This window comes from Stenella coeruleoalba, assembly GCF_951394435.1.
Source record: "Stenella coeruleoalba genome assembly, chromosome: 8".
Taxonomy (NCBI): domain Eukaryota; kingdom Metazoa; phylum Chordata; class Mammalia; order Artiodactyla; family Delphinidae; genus Stenella; species Stenella coeruleoalba.
The window spans coordinates 7,969,016-7,987,052 of record NC_137154.1 but is presented as its reverse complement, the minus strand read 5'-3'; the positions used below and the strand labels follow the sequence as shown (position 1 = coordinate 7,987,052).

Sequence of the window (18,037 nt, the reverse complement as noted above, 5' to 3'; positions counted from 1 at the left end):
CCACCCCACCCCCACCCATTACTGTTCTCCCTCCCGGGCTCTTCTTGTCCTCCCTTCACAGAGGCTCAGGCCTCTGCTTCAGGAAGCCTCCCCTGCACCCTCTTCCTGTTGCCTGATATGACCCAAGCACCCAGCATCTTCCGCTGAGGCTGCTCTGGGCCACACAGGCAGTTGACTGTATGGGGGATGGACCTGTTAGGGGTGGAGCTGGGCAGCTCAGAACCTGCCCAACATCAGGGGACCTGGGCTCTCAGCAATAGGTGGGAAGTGGATGAGCCTGGAAGTGACCTTGGGAGAAGGGAGGCTGACAGTCACAGACACAGGGGCTAGGAGACGCAGCATCCCCCTCATCCCTGTGAGGGAGACGTTATGCCTGTTTTGCAGATGAGGAAACTGAGGCCACAACTAAGTCAAGACGTCCTGACCTGGAGGCAGGGTGGGCCTGGACCCTCTATGGCAGACTGTCTTCGGCCAGCCTGGAGGACCTGCTCCATGCCTCCCCCTCGTGCCCTGGGACAGCGTGGAGTGGCAGAGACCCCGCAGCGAGGGTGCGGCTGGGTTCTGCAGCAGGGTCAGGCTGCTCCATGCCTCCCCCTCCTGCCTGGGACAGCGTGGAGTGGCAGAGACCCCGCAGCGAGGGTGCGGCTGGGCTCTGCAGCAGGGTCAGGCTGCTCCATGCCTCCCCCTCCTGCCTGGGACAGCGTGGAGTGGCAGAGACCCCGCAGCGAGGGTGCGGCTGGGCTCTGCAGCAGGGTCAGGCTGGCACTTCTTCAAGGCCTCTCCCAGCTTCCTGGCGCTTCCCGGGCTGCCTCCCTCCTCCAGAGGAAGGCAGCCTCTTATCTGAGCTTATCTCCTGCCAATTGAGTGTTTTCTTTCTTTGTTTTTGCTGCAACCTCAGGCAAACAGATGGGGTGGGGAGGCCAGAGAAACAGGATTTCCAGAGCGGGGCCTTCCCAGGGCTGGGGACCTCTGCTTTGGGCGCTGCTCCCTTAGGGTCAGTATCATTGCCCGGGTCTTCCCTGCTTCTGTGGTCAGGTCTTGTCCTAGCCCCAAAGCTGCCCCGTCCAGGCCCCTGAGCAGCTGACTTCCATCTTCCTGACTCCACACATAAACACTACACGTCAGTCCACAGGTCCTCAAAGACCAGGCTAAACTCCAAACTCCTGGGCATGACATTCCGACCCTTGAGAAGCCTGGTCTCTGCAGCTCCCCCATCCTTCCAAGGGTTTACTCTTTCCTCCACTGGGAATGACAGCCCCCTCCCCCATCTCAAGTCTCAGCTCTAGCTCACCTCTTCCCTGAAGCCGTCCCTGACTTTACCCTGCCGGAGGGAGCCGCCCTCAACCCGCTTCCAGGCCCCTGTTATAGCACTGGCTGACAGTAACTCCACTGTGAGAGGCTGGCTTTCCCCTTGCCAGAAAGCTTGGGACAGCAGGGGCTGTGGCGTAATTCATCTCTGTGTACCTAGTACAAAGTGCTGGCTTGTCTGTAGGGGGCGCCAATAAATCTTTCTGAAATTGAGCTCTGAGCTCTGCTCCCAGGTCCTGGTGAAGCTTCTCGGGTTCCCTAGCCATCGCTCTACTCACTGCCCTGACCCGAGCGTTCCACCCCCTCCCCCGCCCTACGCGTCCAGCCAGTTCCCTGAGGAGCGCTGGCCCCAGGCCGGCCACACAGTAGCTGCTCAAAAGGACTGACCCAAATAGGAACAAATGACCCTCCCCTGGGGGACTGCGGCACGGTTTGCAGTGCGTGGAATTCCGGCGGCCAGCCGGCCTGCAGTTCCCAATTACCATATTAGAGATAAGGACCTGGAGGTCCCCGAGGTCCGGTCGCACTCCGCTTCCCGGAGGCCGAGCAGCCGTGGCTCTGCTCGCCGCCTCAACCCCTCTCTGATCTCGGTCCCATGATGTCACTCAGAAACAGCCTCAATTTCCCTTATATATAAAACGAGGGCATCTTTTGAAACTCTGTCAGTGCTACCGCTCCCCCTGCCCGCGAAGCCCCAAGCGACGGACATAGGAGACTCCACGGCACAGACGCGGGCTTTATTACCACATTTCTAGCGAGCATCGGCCCGCAGCGTTACCGCGGAGGAAAGGGTTCTGGCGAAGTTAGGGTTAATTCCGGCTCGCAACTGGCGAAGGCGACTGTGGCAGCCCAGTGCCGGGGGCGGGGTCACAGGGCCATTTCCAGCACCTAAGGGCGGAAAAACTTCAAGACTTCCGACGGGGGCCGAGCCCCTCCGCGGTCCTCGCACATACCGGAAGGGAATTGGGCTCTGGGTCAGACCGCCTCCTTCTGAAAGGGACGAAACAGCCTCCTTTTGCATAAGGCCTGCAGAAAAGACTTCCGCCCACTCCCAAGATGGCCGCCAGCAGCGGTTCGGAGATTCGGGATGTGGGACAGAAGGTCACTGGGAGGGGGCGGGGCCTCCTCTCCCCAAGTTCCGGTTCCACCAGGACTGAAGGAAGCGCGTCCAGCTGGGGCTTTGTCGCATCTGCGCCGCTGTGCCCGCGCTGTTCGGGCGAGGAAGTCCCTTCGGGGTGGGAGGAGGAAACGGTTATGTGAATTAGCTTATCCTGGCACCTCGAGCCTGGCCCCTCCGCTTCCGGAATCCCACCGCCAAGTGAGATCACGGGGGAGATAAAGACAATAGTGCCAGCAGGCCCTGTACCGAGATCCCAGACCCTCCATGCCGGGGGCGGGAAGAGAGGATGCCTAGGACCCTGTAAGCGCCAGAGCTGGAGATCTGGCACCTGGAAGATGGGACCGTAATTCGAAAATTAAAGAAGGGGTTCCGAAATTGAGGTCCAGGAACCCGGATATCCGAAAGAGGTCGGTCAGGAGCACAGATGCCAGCATGCCCCGCGCTCAAAGGATTTGGGGAACCCAGGAGCCTGGGCCTTCTGGAGCGGGGTCTGGGTTATAGATCCCGAAATGCCCTGGGACTCGGGAAAGGACAGGCTGGAGGGAGGAGTCCCGAGACCGCAAATCCCGACATGCAGTGGGACTCGAATGGGACAGCCCAGTGGGAGGAGCCCCGGGAGTATAGGTCCCGGCATGCTCCGGGACTACGGTGCCTTGTGCGCCCCGGCCGGAGCTCACCTTGAAGGAGCCGTGGAACTCGTCGCTCATCCTCCGGAGCTCGCGGCCATATCGCTGTGCAGCCCAGAGGTTGGGGGGCGCCGAGCTCGAGCGGCCCCGGAAGGGGCTGGGCTCCTCCTCCTCCGTCCCTTCTTCATCCTCCGTCCCCGCGGAGTAGAAGCTGTGGCGACTCCGGGTCTCCACAGCCCCAGTGCCTGCAGAGAAGGTCAGGGGGTGGGGACGACGTGAATTTCAACTCCTCTGTGGCCCCAGCTCTGCCGAAGCCCTCAGCATTAGCTCCGTCGGCCCGCTGTGGTCTTTGCGTGCACATCACTCTACCTCTCAGAGCCCCAGTTCCCTCCTAAGGGAAACTCATGGGGCTTTTGTGAAGATTCGAATTAACTTCTCACTAATCCCACAAATCTTAATTGAGCCCCAATAATGGGCCAGGCCCTTAGTGTATAAAATGACTTTCCTCTGTGCCTGGCACAAAATAAGGCCATAAGAACTAGTAGTTAGAGCTGCGAGTGCGTGATGCTGGGGCTTCCCAGCAACCCCCTGGGCCGGTAGCTCTTTCCTCAGCCCCATTCCCCCGCAGAGGAAGCCAGTCCCCTGGATGAGGAGGTCGCCCCAGCCAGGCGACCTGCAGCTGACCTGCTGGGGTCCATTTGTTTCACTGCTGTGGCCTACAGGAGACCTTGGGCCCCCAGAGAACAAGAGCCTGTCAGCAGCGTGTCTGTACCTCTCACAGCACCCACTTTGGAGAAATTGTCCAGAAAGGTCTGTTGACTTTAGGTAATACTTAGGGAGCACTTGCTGTGTGCTAGTAGGCCCTGGGCATTACTTCATTATCCTCCTAACCATCCTGGGAGGTGAGTACTAACATTGCTTCCACTTTGCAGATGAGAAGACAGAGGCTTAAGAGAGGTTAAGACTTGCGCAGGGTCCCACAGCTGTGAAGCTCTGAGGCTAGAAGTCCCTAGAGGTTTGTTGGAATCCAGAGTCCAGTGATTATCCATTGAGCTACACTTCTTCCCTTGTCCAGCTGCCCTTCAACTCCCTGCACCTGTGCCCTCACCTCTCTGTGGGGATAAACGTAGTCCTTACTACCAGTGACTGCATAAGGGTCACATAAAGAGCTGGAAAGTGCTAAGCTGAAAGGGCGTGGTGGATCATTATGCAAAGAGGTGTGTCCTGAGTTTGACCGACGTAGGTACTGTGTGCCATCTCCCGAACTCCTGCCAACCCCACCCCCATACGCAGTCCAGCAAAGACCTAAAACACTCCCAGGAGCAAAATCCAGAACTAAGTATAGAGTGAAAGACAGGCATGGAAGAAGTGCAGGGGGCCAGCGTCCACAGGGAGGCGTTCTGGAGAAACTAAGATCTAGACCCGGTCTTGAAACCAGGGGTAACTGTCTCATCCCCTCCCAAAAGGCCTGTGGGTCAGCTCCAGGGCTGCTGGGCCTCCAAGGGTCCCATCTCCAGACACATGGCTGAGAAAGCCAAAAAGGGAAGAGGGGGCTGGATCCAGAAAGGCCTAGGCTAAGCGGGTGGTCGGAGCTCCTGGGCGTCACCAAAGCCTGAGGTCAGGTAGGTAGGGAGACCATAAAGCCTTTGAGGAGTGAGTTGGCAGTGGGGAACGGGCAGCTAAATCAGCAGCTGGGATTGGGCGTGGGGGCTAAGGAGCTGAGAGCAGCAAGACCCCTGATGAGAATAGGCCCATCTGCAGAGCGCTGACCAGTTCCGTGAGGCGTGGGCAGCAGGGCCGGGGTCCCCACCACCACCTTCCTGCTTTGTGACCTGGGACCTTTTCTTTAATCCCTTGGGGCCTCAGTGTAGTCCTCTGTGAAATGGACCCCAGACCCCAGGACCTCCACGAGAACAAATGACACAGGGAAAGCACCCAGTTCTGCATTTTTCATGTCCTGCAGGCTCCCAGCTTCCCAGTGAAGCAGAGGCCAAGTTCTCCCTATTTCACACATGAGGAAGTAGAAGCACAGAGAGGTTAGGAACTTGCCCAGGGTCGCACAGCTGGTACACCCTGCCCGGTCACTTAAATGCTTAGGAAACATCAGCTATTATTTTCCTTTACCAGCACTAAGAATACACACACCTCCACACTTGACAGATGCAAGGCCCAAGGGTCAGAAGATGAGTGATTGGCAGGGGGGCACTGCACCCTCGCCTAGGAATCAGAGCAAGCAGAAGAGCACTCGCTGTGTCAGGTTGGAAGTGTGCTTCGTGTGTATCAATTCCTTACGTCCTCATCACATCTTATGAAGGAGGTTACTCCCTGTCTCCATTTTACAGAGGAGAAAACTAAGGCACAGAGAGGGTAAGTAACTTGCCCAAGGTCACACAGCTAGTAGATGGCAGAGCTGGGATTCCAACCCAACCATTCTGGCTCCTGTGCCTGTGTGCTTAACTCTCATGCCCCCGGCTCCCTCCAGCAGCACCACGGGCCACCTTGGGGCCTCAGGTCTGGGAAGGCACCCGTGGTCCTCCTTCTGTAAGTGCCAGCTCTACCAGCGGCCTACCCTAAGGAGTGGGGATTTTTACCAAAGCCGTGGATTTAGCAACGCCAAGCCAGCCATTGTCAAAATGACACTCCTGAGTGTAAACTGAACATTTAAGTGTCCTTCTGTTTACTAGAAAAAAATCTGAGGGATTTTCTGTGAACTCCCAGGGGGAAGTGGATATGCCCCTCCCACCCTATGCATCCAACCTTCAATCAGCTCTCACCCCTACATGCCCCGGGGCACGGCAGAGGTGGCCTCTCCCAGTTTGGGGAAGGTAAGGGTGAGAGATGGGCGTGGCTCCTGTCTGGTTGTGAGCATGGGTGGGTACCCAGGCCTGCCCACTCACACCATCCTTCCAGAGAGCCTGCCTGGGGCTGGGGTGGGGAATTGGGAGGGGCCTAGGGCTGGAGGTGCCCCGAGGCCCACCACCAGGCTTTAAGTTCTTTACCCATTGGGCTTCTGGGTACGTGCATGGGGCTGGACACATCCATGTTCATGCTTCTGTGAGCATCCTTGCACACTTCATTAAAACAGTGATGTTCCAGACAGTTTGAGGCAGTGAGGCTTTGCCATCAGGCAGGGCTGGGTTTGGATCCTGCTCTACCACACGTGGGTGGTGCACTTACTGTTCGCCCCCAGCAGGAGAGCAGCGTGGCACTCCTCCCTGAGCAGGTGCGCTGCCTGTCGTGTCTTGGCCGAGGCTTCCTGTGTCCCCAAAGCCGTTTGGGGTACAAAAGCCCCTTACCGTCCTGTAGAGAACATACCCCCACCTTGCTCAGAGCTGAGGAAATCAGAAAACACTAAAGCAGAGGCTGGCAAATGTTTTCTGTAAAGGGCCACATAGTAAATATTTTGGGCATTGCAGGCCACACAGTCTCTGTCACAACTACTCAACATTGCAGTCATAGCTTGAAAGAAGCCAGAAACAATAATATACATGGCTGTGCATTGCTGTATTCCACCAAAATTGTATTTGGGACACTGAAATAAAATATTATTCTTCTTTGGGACTTCCCCGGTGGCACAGTGATTAAGAATCCGCCTGCCAATGCAGGGGACATGGGTTCGAGCCCTGGTCCGGGAAGATCCCACATGCCGCGGAGCGGCTGGGCCCGTGAGCCATGGCCGCTGAGCCTGCGCATCCGGAGCCTGTGCTCCGCAACGGGAGAGACAACAGTGAGAGGCCCGTGTACCACAAAAAAACAAAAAAAAAAGAAAAAATTGAAGTGTAGTCGATTTACAATGATGTGTTAGTTTCAGGTATACAGCAAAGTGATTCAGTTATACATACATATACATATATATATTCCTGTTCAGATTCTTTTCCATTATAGGTTATTAATCCCTGATCGGGGAACTAAGATCGCACAAGCTGAGCGTGGTACGGCCAAAAAGAAAAATATATCCCCAAATCCTAATTTATCCCTTCCCACCTCCTTTCCCCTTTGGTAACCGTAAGTTTGTTTTCTATGTCTGTGAGTCTATTTCTGTTTTGTAAGTAAGTTCATTTGTATCATTTTTTTTAGTTTCACATATAAGTGATATCATGTGATATTTTCTTTCTCTGACTTCACTTACTATGGTGAAGTACGAACCCGTGTCCCCTGCATCGGCAGGCGGACTCTCAACCACTGCGCCACCAGGGAAGCCCACACTTCAATTTTTTAAAAAGGAAAAACAAAACTGAGGCAGAGTGAGTTAAGTAACCTGCTCAAGCTCGAGCTACCAGTAGAGGGGAGAGCTGAGCTTGACCCCTGCAGTCTGGCCCAGGGCCCGGCACTGGGCTGCTTCTCCCACTGCATGTCCTTCCTCCCCTCTCCATCATCCACGCACCAGCCGCCCCAGGCACCAGGCTATGCAATGGAGCTGTCACAGCACACAAGGTGGCCACAGGCCCGCCCTGGGGACACACGCCGTCCACTACAGCAGGGGTGTGGGGGCAGGGATTATGAAGAGTGACAGAACCCTGCCCATCTGGAGGGGGCAGTGGCCCTGTGGCTCTGGCAGGTCGCTGGCACTTGCGGATCTTTTATGGAAAAATCACTTGCTTTTTAGACATCGAAAACTAAGTCCAAAGTTTAAGGATGGGCATCCCTGGAGGCGCAGTGGTTAAGAATCCACCTGCCAATGCAGGGGACACAGGTTCGAGCCCTGGTCAGGGAAGATCCCACATGCCGCGGAGCAACTAAGCCCATGAGCCACAACTACTGAACCTGCGCTCTAGATCCCGTGAGCCACAACTACTGAGCCCACGAGCCACAACTACTGAATCCCACGCCTAGAGCCCATGCTTCACAATAAGAGAAGAAGCCACTGTAATGAGAAGCCTGCGCACCGCAACGAAGAGTAGCCCCCGCTCGCTGCAACTAGAGAAAGCCTGCGCGCAGCAACAGACTCAATGCTGCCAAAAATTAATTAATTAAAAAAGAAAAGTTTAAGGAATCCAGTGCAGTCCTCTTACATGGTGGCTATTTTCTCCCCTGCAGGCCTCCTCATGGCTGGACCTGGAGCTGGGATAGGCATCCCCTTGGCTTATTGCTGCTTCAGACCATTCTCACTCCTTCCTCCACAAATCTAGTTTCTTGGGCTGTGCCACCCTTCCCACTCCGGGCCTCAAGCACCCACCGCCCACAGGGTGGGCCCCTTGTGGGTGCAGGAGATTACTGGAGCTCCCTGCCGTTCTCTCCCCAGCCACTCCCTTAGCCGCTCGTGTCTTCATTCATTCATGGCACCGAAGTGGTCCTTCCCAGCTCCCTGCCTTGGCACCCCAACTCTAATGATGCTGGGACTCCTCACACTTGGCCAGCCTACACTGCACACGAGCTAAGCCCCCAGCCACCTCTCTCACTGGGCTGAGACCAGCACAGGTCTGGTTAAGGCCAACTCCCTGCCAGTTCCCACAGGCAGCCGACTGGCCAGTGGGGCTGGAGGAAAGCACAGCCGTGCCACCTCAGTTCAAATTCACGGTCACGAGACCCAGTGGCACCCTAGATGTTGCCCAGCACACCTTCCACACTCCATCCTCTAGGCCAAGACAACCACTTCAAACCTGCTCCTCTCTCCCCATCAGCCCCCATCCCTCTCCCAACCCTCACTCCTGGCTCAAGACCTGGCTTCCTTTTACCAAGAAAATGGAAGCACCCATGAGAGAGACTTCTACTAGTTCCCATGAGGTATCTCCCCCTGCCCTCCACCGCTCTTAGCTGAGCCGCCCCTCCCCTGCACACCAGACTGCTCTCTCCTACTCAGGGACACCTCTCCAGCAAGCTTCCCTTCTCTTCTGCATCCTCCAGTATTTTCCTCGCTCCTGGATTACTCCATCAGCTTACAAACATGCTCTTTTGGGAATTCCCTGGTGGTCCAGTGGTTAAGACTCCATGCTTCCACTGCAGGGGGCATGGGTTCCATCCCTGGTTGGGGAACTAAGATCCCACAAGCCGCGCAGCATGGGCCCCCCACCACCAAATGCTCTTTTCATTTCCCTTTCTATCATAAAAGACATAATAAAACAACCCTTCCTTGACCCTCCTTGGGCCTTCAGCTGCCACCCGCTCCTCTGTTCCTCTTTGCCAGAGCTCAGCTGCCGAGAGGGGGTGGGCTCCCCTTTCTACCTCCAACCCTCTTCCTATCATCCCTCCCCACTTGCCACCCAAGCTGCACTGGCCCTGTGTCGAGTCCAGTGCTCTACTCACAGTCCTCCTCCAGCAGCCCTGGAAGGAGCCTCACGGGTTCAGCTCGCCCTCTCCTTACCAGACCGCTCCCTCCTTCTCAGACCCCAGTGCTGACTCCTCCTCTCCTGCTGCCCTCTGCAGACTGGATCCCCAGGCTCAGTCCAGCTCCTCCCCTGTCTACACTGGTTCCCAGGGCCCACAGAACACTACATCAGCGACTGCCAACTTCTACAGGTATCTATCCCTACTAGAAGTCTCCACCTGCATGCCCAAAAGGCACCTCTAACCTGCTCTGGCCCAAACAGGGCTCCTGATCTCACCCCTCGCCGTCTCAGTTCCATCTCAGTTAAGAGCGACTCCATCCTTCCAGGTGCCCAGGCCAGATCCCTTGCAGCCATCTTCTCTGTGCCTCATACCCCACAACTGTCTGCCAGCAAATCCTGCCAGCTGTACCTTCAAGAGAAACCCAGAGTCCAGCTGCTTACCACTTCCACCACCACCAGCCTGGCACAGATCACCATCCTCCCCTGTGGCACCGCCCCTGCCTCTGCCCAATGCAGACCCGGCTCAACACAGGGGCCCTGGTGATTCTCTCGAGGTCCAAATAAGATCAAAGCCCTCTAGGTTTTCACTCAAAGTGAAAGCCAGAGTCCTCACCTGGGCCTTCAAGGCCCTGTCCATCGGCCCCTCCCCCTCCCTTAACTCTCCAACCTCCCTCCCCTCACTGGCCTGAACTGTGTCCTGACCTCAGGGCCTTTGCATGTGCCCTTCCCTCCGCCTGCAGGTCTCTGCCTGCATCTGTCTTCCCAGAGACCTCTGCCTGGCTCACCCCTCATTGATTCTAGCCTTTGCTGAAATGTTGCTTCTTACCAAGGCCCACCCTGACCACCTCAGTTAAAATCACTCCCCCGGCCCCCCAGTACTCTGGATTCCAATGAGAAAGTCAAGAGTGTGTCATGTACTGCATCATCTTCTAACGCATTATATCACTCACTACTTTGTTTCTTTGTTTATGGTTTGTCTCCCTCTACCTACTAGAATGTGGGCAACCACAAGGGCAAGGGTTTCTCTCTTCTGGTCACTGATGAACCCCTGGCAGCTGGAACATACATTCAGCACTTGACACAGAAGATGGGAAGGGACAGCCGGGTGTGGGGGGGGGGCAGAAAGCTGTTTCAAGCAGAAAAACAGCAAGTGCAAAAATCTGGAAGTTGGGCTTCCCTGGTGGCGCAGTGGTTGAGAGTCCGCCTGCCGATGCAGGGGACACGGGTTCGTGCCCCGGTCCGGGAAGATCCCACATGCCGCGGAGCGGCTGGGCCCGTGAGCCATGGCCGCTGAGTCTGCGCGTCCGGAGCCTGTGCTCCGCAACGGGAGAGGCCACAACAGTGAGAGGCCCGCGTATCGCAACAAAAAAAAAAAAAAAAAAAAAAAAAATCTGGAAGTTAAAGAAAACCTGCGGAGTTCAGTGTGACAGACAGTGGGCTAGGGAGGATTTTTTGTTTTGTTTTGTATTAGAGATTATATCCCTGACTAATAACTGAATACCAACCTTTTTGTTTGTTTGTTTCTTTTTTTTTTTTGGCTGCGCCGCATGGCTTGCAGGATCCTAGTTCCCTGACCAGGGATTGAACCCGGGTCCTAGGTAGTGACAGCACTGAGTCCTAACCAATGGACTGCCAGGGAATTCCCTGGGGAGGGGGTCTTACTAAGCCTTCCTGCTCCTGAAAATGGGAGGGCGTCAATTCGGCTTCCACAGGTGAGGGACATGAGTTTTGTTTTCAGAAGATCTTTGTGGTTGTTCCAGGTGCCAAGGCTTGTGCTGGCCACTGGGGAGGTGGGGACTACAGAGAAATGGCCACTGCCCTCCAGGGCCCATCCTTCCATCTCAGCGCTGGGTCCCCCTCAGTAGATGTGGAGGACAGCCGATGCTTCCCCAGCCCCACACAGACCCGCTGCCTGGTAGGGCTGTCTGCCTCTTGGGGTCACCTGGCCCTGGCAACTGGCAAGGACAACCCGCGTGTGAGCCACAGGGCTGGAAAGAACATAGCTGGGGCTGGAAGGCTGGATCCCGGGATCTCAGGGAAAGTGCTAGCCTGGGGCAGGGCACCACCAAGTCTTCTAGCCCCAAGGAAATGCCAAGCAAGTGTGACCTAAGTTGCCTCTCAGTGATTCTGTCCTGGCCCTAAGCTAAGAGCTGCGTACTTTGACCACTTACCAAGCACCAGCTCTATAATTGCTTCTTAGGTATTCCTAATCATCCCCACAGCACTACGTTGGTGGTGACTAATTGCTCTGTTTTACCGAGGAGGAAGCTGAGGTGCAGAGAGGTTAGGGACTTGCTCAAAGCCACGCAGTGAGTGTGGATGTGGCTGGGGTGCAGGGAGCTACTGGGCTGGAGGCCAGGTGGTTGTTTTTGGGGCAGGGGTGCCTACCTCCATGGTGGCTGCTGCTGGCTGGCTGCCCCTGCTGGTGACCAGCTTCCCCCAGGAGGCCTGGGGCCGTTTGCTGGTGCTTGCTGGGACCTGGGGGCCTGTCCCCTGTGGGGCTGGGGCCCAGGCCCCTATCTGCAGGGCTGGAGTCTTCCTGCTCACTCTGCTCAAACTCTGGGATCTGGAACATGCTCTGGGCTGCGGGGGTAAGATGGTAGGTGGTTAGGGCACAGCTGGGGCTAACGGGGGCCGGCGGTGGGGGGGGGGCGCAGGCATCCCTGGCTCCCTCTCCCACCTCAGAACCCCAGGTCCACCCTGCCTCCCAGGCCCCCATCTGTCCGTTGAGTCTGGCACAGCAGGAAGCTCAACCTACCCACCCAGGATCTAAATCTCTCAGAGCCCTGGGGCGGTACGGCAGCCCCAGGCCCCTACCCAGGCCTCGGCCAGACCCGCCCGTGGTGACGGCACACAGGTCTCACCGCAAGCCCGATCTCGAGGCCCCTGACCCGGGCCCGCCGCGTCCCTCTAGCACCGAGGGAGCCCGGCCCTAGTTGCCTGGGCAACGGGAACTGTCACCGACACGGCCCAATCAGCTCTCGAAATGTCACTAACTGGCCAGCAGGCGGGGCTACTAACGGCCCGGGCCCCGCCCACCACCTTCCTCCTGGGTACCTTCTACGTCTCCGGATGCTCAGCTCCCGACTTCCTTATGCCTTGGGCGTGTGTGGGAGCAGATGAGGGGTTCTTTGGGGTCCCCATCTGGAGGCCAGCTCCTGCTGACGAGTCCTTCAGGCCCTCTGGGCCTTAATTCCCACCCCTGTATAATGGGGATAATGACACCTCCCTCAGGAGTCGGTGATCCTTGTAAACTGAGTGGTGATTACTGTGGGTGAAGGCACTTTGCAAAGCCTTAATTGAAGCTCAGCCGTCGGATGCAACTGTTGTTGTTGTCACTGCTCCGTCAGAACCGGGTGGCCGGCTCGGGAAGTCCCCCTCCCTTCTTCCCGCGGTGGAAACCTCGCACCGCCCGCATCAGGGGCGCCACTCCCCGCGCCAACTCGGGAGCACTCGAGATAAGAGAGGGAGCCTTCGCCCTGGCAGGATGACTGCCCCGGCGCAGAAGGGACAGGGGCCCCTGTGAGGGTGACCATAGGACTCGCGGAGCCTCGCGCCTGGCAGACGGCGGGCCAGGTGAGCGGGAATCGCCGCCGGCCAGGGAGTGCGCGGGCCGGCTAGCGCGGGCTGCGGGGCCAGGCGGGATAAGGCCCGGGGGGGCGGGCCCCGGAGGCCATCTTGGCTGAGGGCGGAAGTTTCGTTCAGAGACCGGGTGAAGGGAAGTCGTTACCGCCCCGGGTCGGGCGGCATGATCTCGATTTGAGGATGGGGAAGAGAAGCGTGGGAACTGCCGGCCCCCCAAAGAAGCAAGGGCAGCTGGCCCCGGGCAGTGCCCACCCGGGCACTGGCCGGACGCGGCGCAGCCCGAGCGTCACGGCCGCTCGCCGCCTCTTGTAACCCCTGACGCCCGCCGGCGGCGCAAGTCGCGCCAATTCTCGAACGGTTCCGCGCCGGGCGCGGCGCGGTTCTGCGTAGCAGGGGCCAGACTCTGAGCAATTTGCGTAGCGAACGGCGGCCGCGCAGGCGCAGGAGGGGGCGGAGCAGCGGGAGCCGGGGAGCCGGAGCCCCGCGTCCCAGCGACCGGAGCCGGCTACCCATCGGCGGCCTGAGGACCCGGCGTCGGTCTCCTCCCCCCCCCGCGGCTGGGGAGTAGACGCAGTGGGGGGTGGGGTGGGGGCAGCGTCCGGAATCCCGAGGACGGAAGGCAGAGGCCCTCCCCATCCGGCTTGTTGGAGGGGAAAGAGTCCCCCAGTTTGGGGAGGGGGAGAGCCAGGCGTTGAGCGTCCCCAGCAGCGGCCGCAACCCTGAGCGGACTGGCGTTGGCCGGCTCTCCCCCTCCTGCCAGGACGACTCCAGCGACCAAGACCAGGGACCCCTCTTCTTCAGACTCTGCACCTCCACCCCTCTCCCCACCCCCGGCTCTGAGGCTGGCCCAGAGAGCAGTGCTCCCATCCCCCTCTGCCCTGGAGAGGAAAGGCTGTCCTTCCACACCCCTGAGTGAGGGGCCCAGGTTGCCTGTGCCCCGCAAAGGCAAGGGTCCCTCTATTCAGGGGGGGAGGGCCTGGCCAGCCACAACTTCTTTCCCCCTGAGCTCCCCATCTCTGTCTCTGCACCCTACAACTCCCACCCCTCCGTATTTATTTCCCTGGCCCCCTGCCAGCCCCTCCATCTCTGTCTCCGGGATTCAGGCCTCCCTCCCTGACATGGAGAGTAACCTGTCTGGCCTGGTGCCTGCTGCTGGGCTGGTGCCTGCGCTGCCGCCCGCCGTGACCCTGGGGCTGACTGCGGCCTACACCACTCTGTACGCCCTGCTCTTCTTCTCCGTCTATGCCCAGCTCTGGCTGGTGCTCCTGTATGGGCACAAGCGTCTCAGCTATCAGACGGTGTTCCTGGCACTCTGTCTGCTCTGGGCTGCTTTGCGTACCACCCTCTTCTCCTTCTACTTTCGAGATACACCCCGAGCCAACCGTCTGGGGCCACTGCCCTTCTGGCTTCTCTACTGCTGTCCTGTCTGCCTCCAGTTCTTCACACTGACGCTTATGAACCTCTACTTTGCCCAGGTAACCATGGTGACGGGTGGGGGTGGGCAATGGGGTGGCAAGCCCCAAGGGCCCCAAAGAATGATGGGCATCTCTGCTCCCAGGTGGTATTCAAGGCCAAGGCAAAGCGTCGGCCAGAGATGAGCCGAGGCTTGTAAGTACTCGGGACACTGGTGGGTTCAGCCTCCAGGTCAGGGGCAGGGAGAAGCCCGGTGTCCATTCCTTCCTCCCTGGTAGGTCTGAGGCGAGGACAACCCAGAATATTTGTGAAAAGCTTGGAAGAGTTAGGCATCTGGTGCAGATGGCTCAGCAGGGGCATTGCATATGTGAAGGACAACTATAATAGAAACAGTTGACATACTGTGAAGGGAGAGGGTACCAATGTCATCCATGATGGAGGAAGAGTTGGAGGCTCCAGCCCTTGGAAACTCCAAAGCCAAAGGGCACTTCTGGGTGACCTTGGGCAGTGCTACTCTTGTCATTTGTATAACATCTCACAGTTTATTAAGAGCTTTCACAAACATCTTTAATTTTTACAACTTACCTGTGAAGCTGTTATTAGCCCCATTTGAGAGGCGACGACACTGAGGCCCAGCAAGGTAAAGCAACATGTTCATGGTCACACACCTGGCAGGAGGCACAGCCAGGGCTTAAACCCAGATTTCTGACTCCCAATCCAGTGCTCTTTCTGCTGTACCACAGCCGTCAGTCATCTTCTGACCCCTTTAGCTTCAGTTTCCTCATCTGTAAAACTAGAGGAGCAGGGTTCAGACTGGATGACCTGAGGTTCTGATGGACACCGGGGTCTCCTGGGGGAGGCTGGGTGGTTGGGGAGCGCCAAGGGTGGTCTTCTGGGGCTGACCGTGTTGTGGGCCGCAGGCTGGCTGTCCGAGGGGCCTTCGTGGGGGCCTCGCTGCTCTTTCTGCTGGTGAATGTGCTGTGTGCAGTGCTGTCCCGCCGGCGCCGGGCACAGCCCTGGGCCCTCCTGCTGGTGCGTGTCCTGGTGAGCGACTCCCTGTTTGTTATCTGCGCACTCTCTCTTGCCGCCTGCCTCTGCCTTGTCGCCCGGCGGGCTCCCTCCACCAGCATCTACCTGGAGGCCAAGGTAGGGCCACAAGGGCTGATGCCTGAGTGTCCTGTGGGGTGTTTGGGGTCTTCAGAGTACAGAGAAAGCTGGAGCCTACCCTCCCTAAGGATCCTCTGTTGTCATCTGTGCCAGGGGACCAGCGTGTGCCAGGCAGCTGCGATGGGTGGCGCCATGGTTCTGCTCTATGCCAGCCGGGCCTGCTACAACCTGGCGGCCCTGGCCTTGGCCCCCCGGAGCCGGCTGGACGCCTTCGATTATGACTGGTACAACGTCTCTGATCAGGTGGGCATTCGGCACGTCTGCCGCCTCCTCAGTAGCTGTGGCTCTTGGCCCCAAGCTGGCCTGGGCCCTGTCTGGGTGCCCCATTGGCACGACTGCAGGTTGGCACAGCCCCTGCCTCCCCACAGGCGGACCTGGTGAACGACCTGGGGAACAAAGGCTACCTGGTGTTTGGCCTCATCCTCTTTGTGTGGGAGCTGCTGCCCACCACCCTGCTGGTGGGCTTCTTCCGGGTGCACCGGCCCCCGCAGGACCTGGTGAGGGCCAGTGGAGAGGGGCGGCACTGGGGGTACCTGGGCTGGGTTCTGGGGGTTGGGGGAGGGCAGTGGGGGGCAGGAGGAAGCATCAATGGCGGCTCCCTCCCCCAGAGCACCAGCCGCATCCTCAACGGGCAGGTCTTTGGCTCCCGTTCCTACTTCTTCGACCGGGCACACTGCGAGGATGAGGGCTGCTCTTGGGAGCACAGCCGGGGTGAGAGCACCAGGTAGGAGTCCCGGTTCCACCTCAGGAGCCCTGGGCTCCCGGGTTGCCCCACTGAGCCATGGGGACCTACAGCTGGGCCTTCCCACACCCCCACCCGTGCCACGATCTGTACCAGGTGAGGTCCCCTGTGGTTTGCTATTGCTGAAGCCTCCACCTCTCCCTCCAAGATGAAGTTTGCCATAGTCAGAGAGGTCTGGGTCACTGGGCTCTTCCAGGTGTCTCTCCCTCCCCCAACTCTTGCGACTGTGGTCCTAGTGACTGTCGTGGGACTGAGCCTGTTTCTCTGCCGGCAGCATGTCAGGCAGCCTAGGCTCCAGCAGCTGGTACGGTGCCATCGGGCGGGAGCCAGGCTGGTGCGGGGGCAGCCAGACGCGGACCACTCCTCTGCTCTTCTCCCAGGTTCTGGGACCAGGCAGCCACCATCACAGTCTCTACTCTACCCCACAGACGTGATCCCCCTTCATCTCCCCGCAGAACACCCAGACCCCAGTCCCTCCCACCCCAGACCCCTGTGCCGAGTTCATCTGCCGCTTCTTGCCCGGGATCCCGGGGGCTGTGGCTGCCTTTCCCAGGCCGGCTCCTTGCTACTCCTGTTGTAGTGAGCTTGTGCTGTCCCTGAGGATGGGGGGCATGGCCCTGGCTGCCAGAGGCTCATAGCAGCCTGGCATGATCTACCACCTCTGCTTCCACACCAGAGCCAGCTACCTGTCCTGCACCTGCCGCTCAATAAACAGTGTGTGCCCCGAGTCTGTTCACTGCCTGTCAGTTGTCTGCTTGTGTTTCTCACACCGTTGCCTGTTTGGTCTAAGGCCAATCAGACACCGGCCCTTGAGGGGGGCTGCTGGGCTGGGCAGGGGCCATTTACCTCCCCCGAGGCTGGTGGGTGAGGAGACGGAGGAGCCTGCAGTCTGAGGGGAAGAGAGACCAGAAGAGAGACCACTCCAGTCCCCTCGCCGCTTGAATAATTTCTACTCTTTCCTCAAGGTCTTCAAATTTCACCTCCTTTATGAAGCCTACCATCTCCAGGTCAGGGAACTGTGTCCCCCCGTCTCAGGTCCCTTGGCACAGTGATTGCATGGCTCCTATGCCTCTTACCCTTAGTGGGTAGGGATTTCTAGAGACCCTGTTTCCCTGTCATTATGCCCAACCTGGCCTTCAGGTCCAGGAGTTAGTCCAAGGCCTGCGGAGGAGGAGCTGGCCAGTAACCAAGCAGCCCCCATCTCCCTAGCAGGTGTGGATTTGGCCAGATGGTTGGTCTGCCCCGACACAGCCTGCCTGGTGGTCCTGGGGGGCCCCTTCCCTGACTGTCCCTAATAGTGCAGCCACTGCCCTCTGTAGTCACAGCCCTTACAGATGTCATCTGTCCCTCGGCCGGGAGTCATTTATCAGAGGGTCTGTCTCCTGCCCATGTGTGTGGCCAATTGTTCCAGCTCCTGGGAGTTCCTGGGGCCTAGCACGGAGCCTGTCTTGAAACCCTTCACCTGGGGCTCTCGTAAGCAGCAGGCCGCATCTGAGACTCAGAGAGTCGGCTCAAAACTGGACCAACACTTTTTGTTGAAAGGAAAATTGCCAACATTTGTAGGGCACTTAGTTGTGAGTGCCAGGCTCTGTTTCCAGCATTTACAAATGCCAACCACTTTAATGCTCAGAACAGCAGCCTGAGGGGAGAGTCATCCCTTTTCTTTTCTGTAAGTGGGGACTGGGAGGTGGGGAGAGTTCGGTAACCTGTCTAGGCCCCCTACTGGTAGAGGATGGCCAGCCTTAGAGCCCATGCTTAAAACCACCCAAGTGAAGGCTGAGGCCCCCCGGCAAGAGGAGGGTCTTTGGCA

At 58.3% G+C, this 18,037-nt stretch overlaps 2 protein-coding genes across 5 annotated transcripts; one reads left to right on the top strand and one right to left on the bottom strand.

The window, feature by feature from the left end:
* Positions 1-2,035: 2,035 nt before the first annotated feature.
* On the bottom strand, positions 2,036-12,505 carry BAD (BCL2 associated agonist of cell death). Of its 4 annotated transcripts, none has more exons than XM_079930048.1 (4): positions 12,378-12,505; positions 11,709-11,903; positions 3,106-3,299; positions 2,036-2,536 (listed from the first exon to the last, which is right to left on the bottom strand). In XM_079930048.1, the coding sequence occupies exons 2-4, from the start codon at positions 11,893-11,895 to the stop codon at positions 2,411-2,413; spliced, it is 507 nt and encodes a 168-aa protein (XP_079786174.1). In that variant the 5' UTR covers positions 11,896-11,903; positions 12,378-12,505; the 3' UTR covers positions 2,036-2,410. The 4 variants fall into 4 exon arrangements, with proteins under 4 accessions (XP_079786174.1, XP_079786171.1, XP_079786173.1 ...); XM_079930045.1 differs by lacking the exon at positions 12,378-12,505 and adding an exon at positions 12,185-12,299; XM_079930047.1 differs by lacking the exon at positions 12,378-12,505 and adding an exon at positions 12,079-12,226.
* Positions 12,506-13,620: 1,115 nt separating this feature from the next.
* GPR137 (G protein-coupled receptor 137) lies at positions 13,621-16,914 on the top strand. Its single transcript, XM_079930044.1, has 7 exons — positions 13,621-14,380; positions 14,464-14,513; positions 15,239-15,464; positions 15,579-15,728; positions 15,854-15,982; positions 16,094-16,209; positions 16,502-16,914. The coding sequence occupies exons 1-7, from the start codon at positions 14,024-14,026 to the stop codon at positions 16,659-16,661; spliced, it is 1,188 nt and encodes a 395-aa protein (XP_079786170.1). The 5' UTR covers positions 13,621-14,023; the 3' UTR covers positions 16,662-16,914.
* The last annotated feature ends 1,123 nt before the right edge of the window (positions 16,915-18,037 follow it).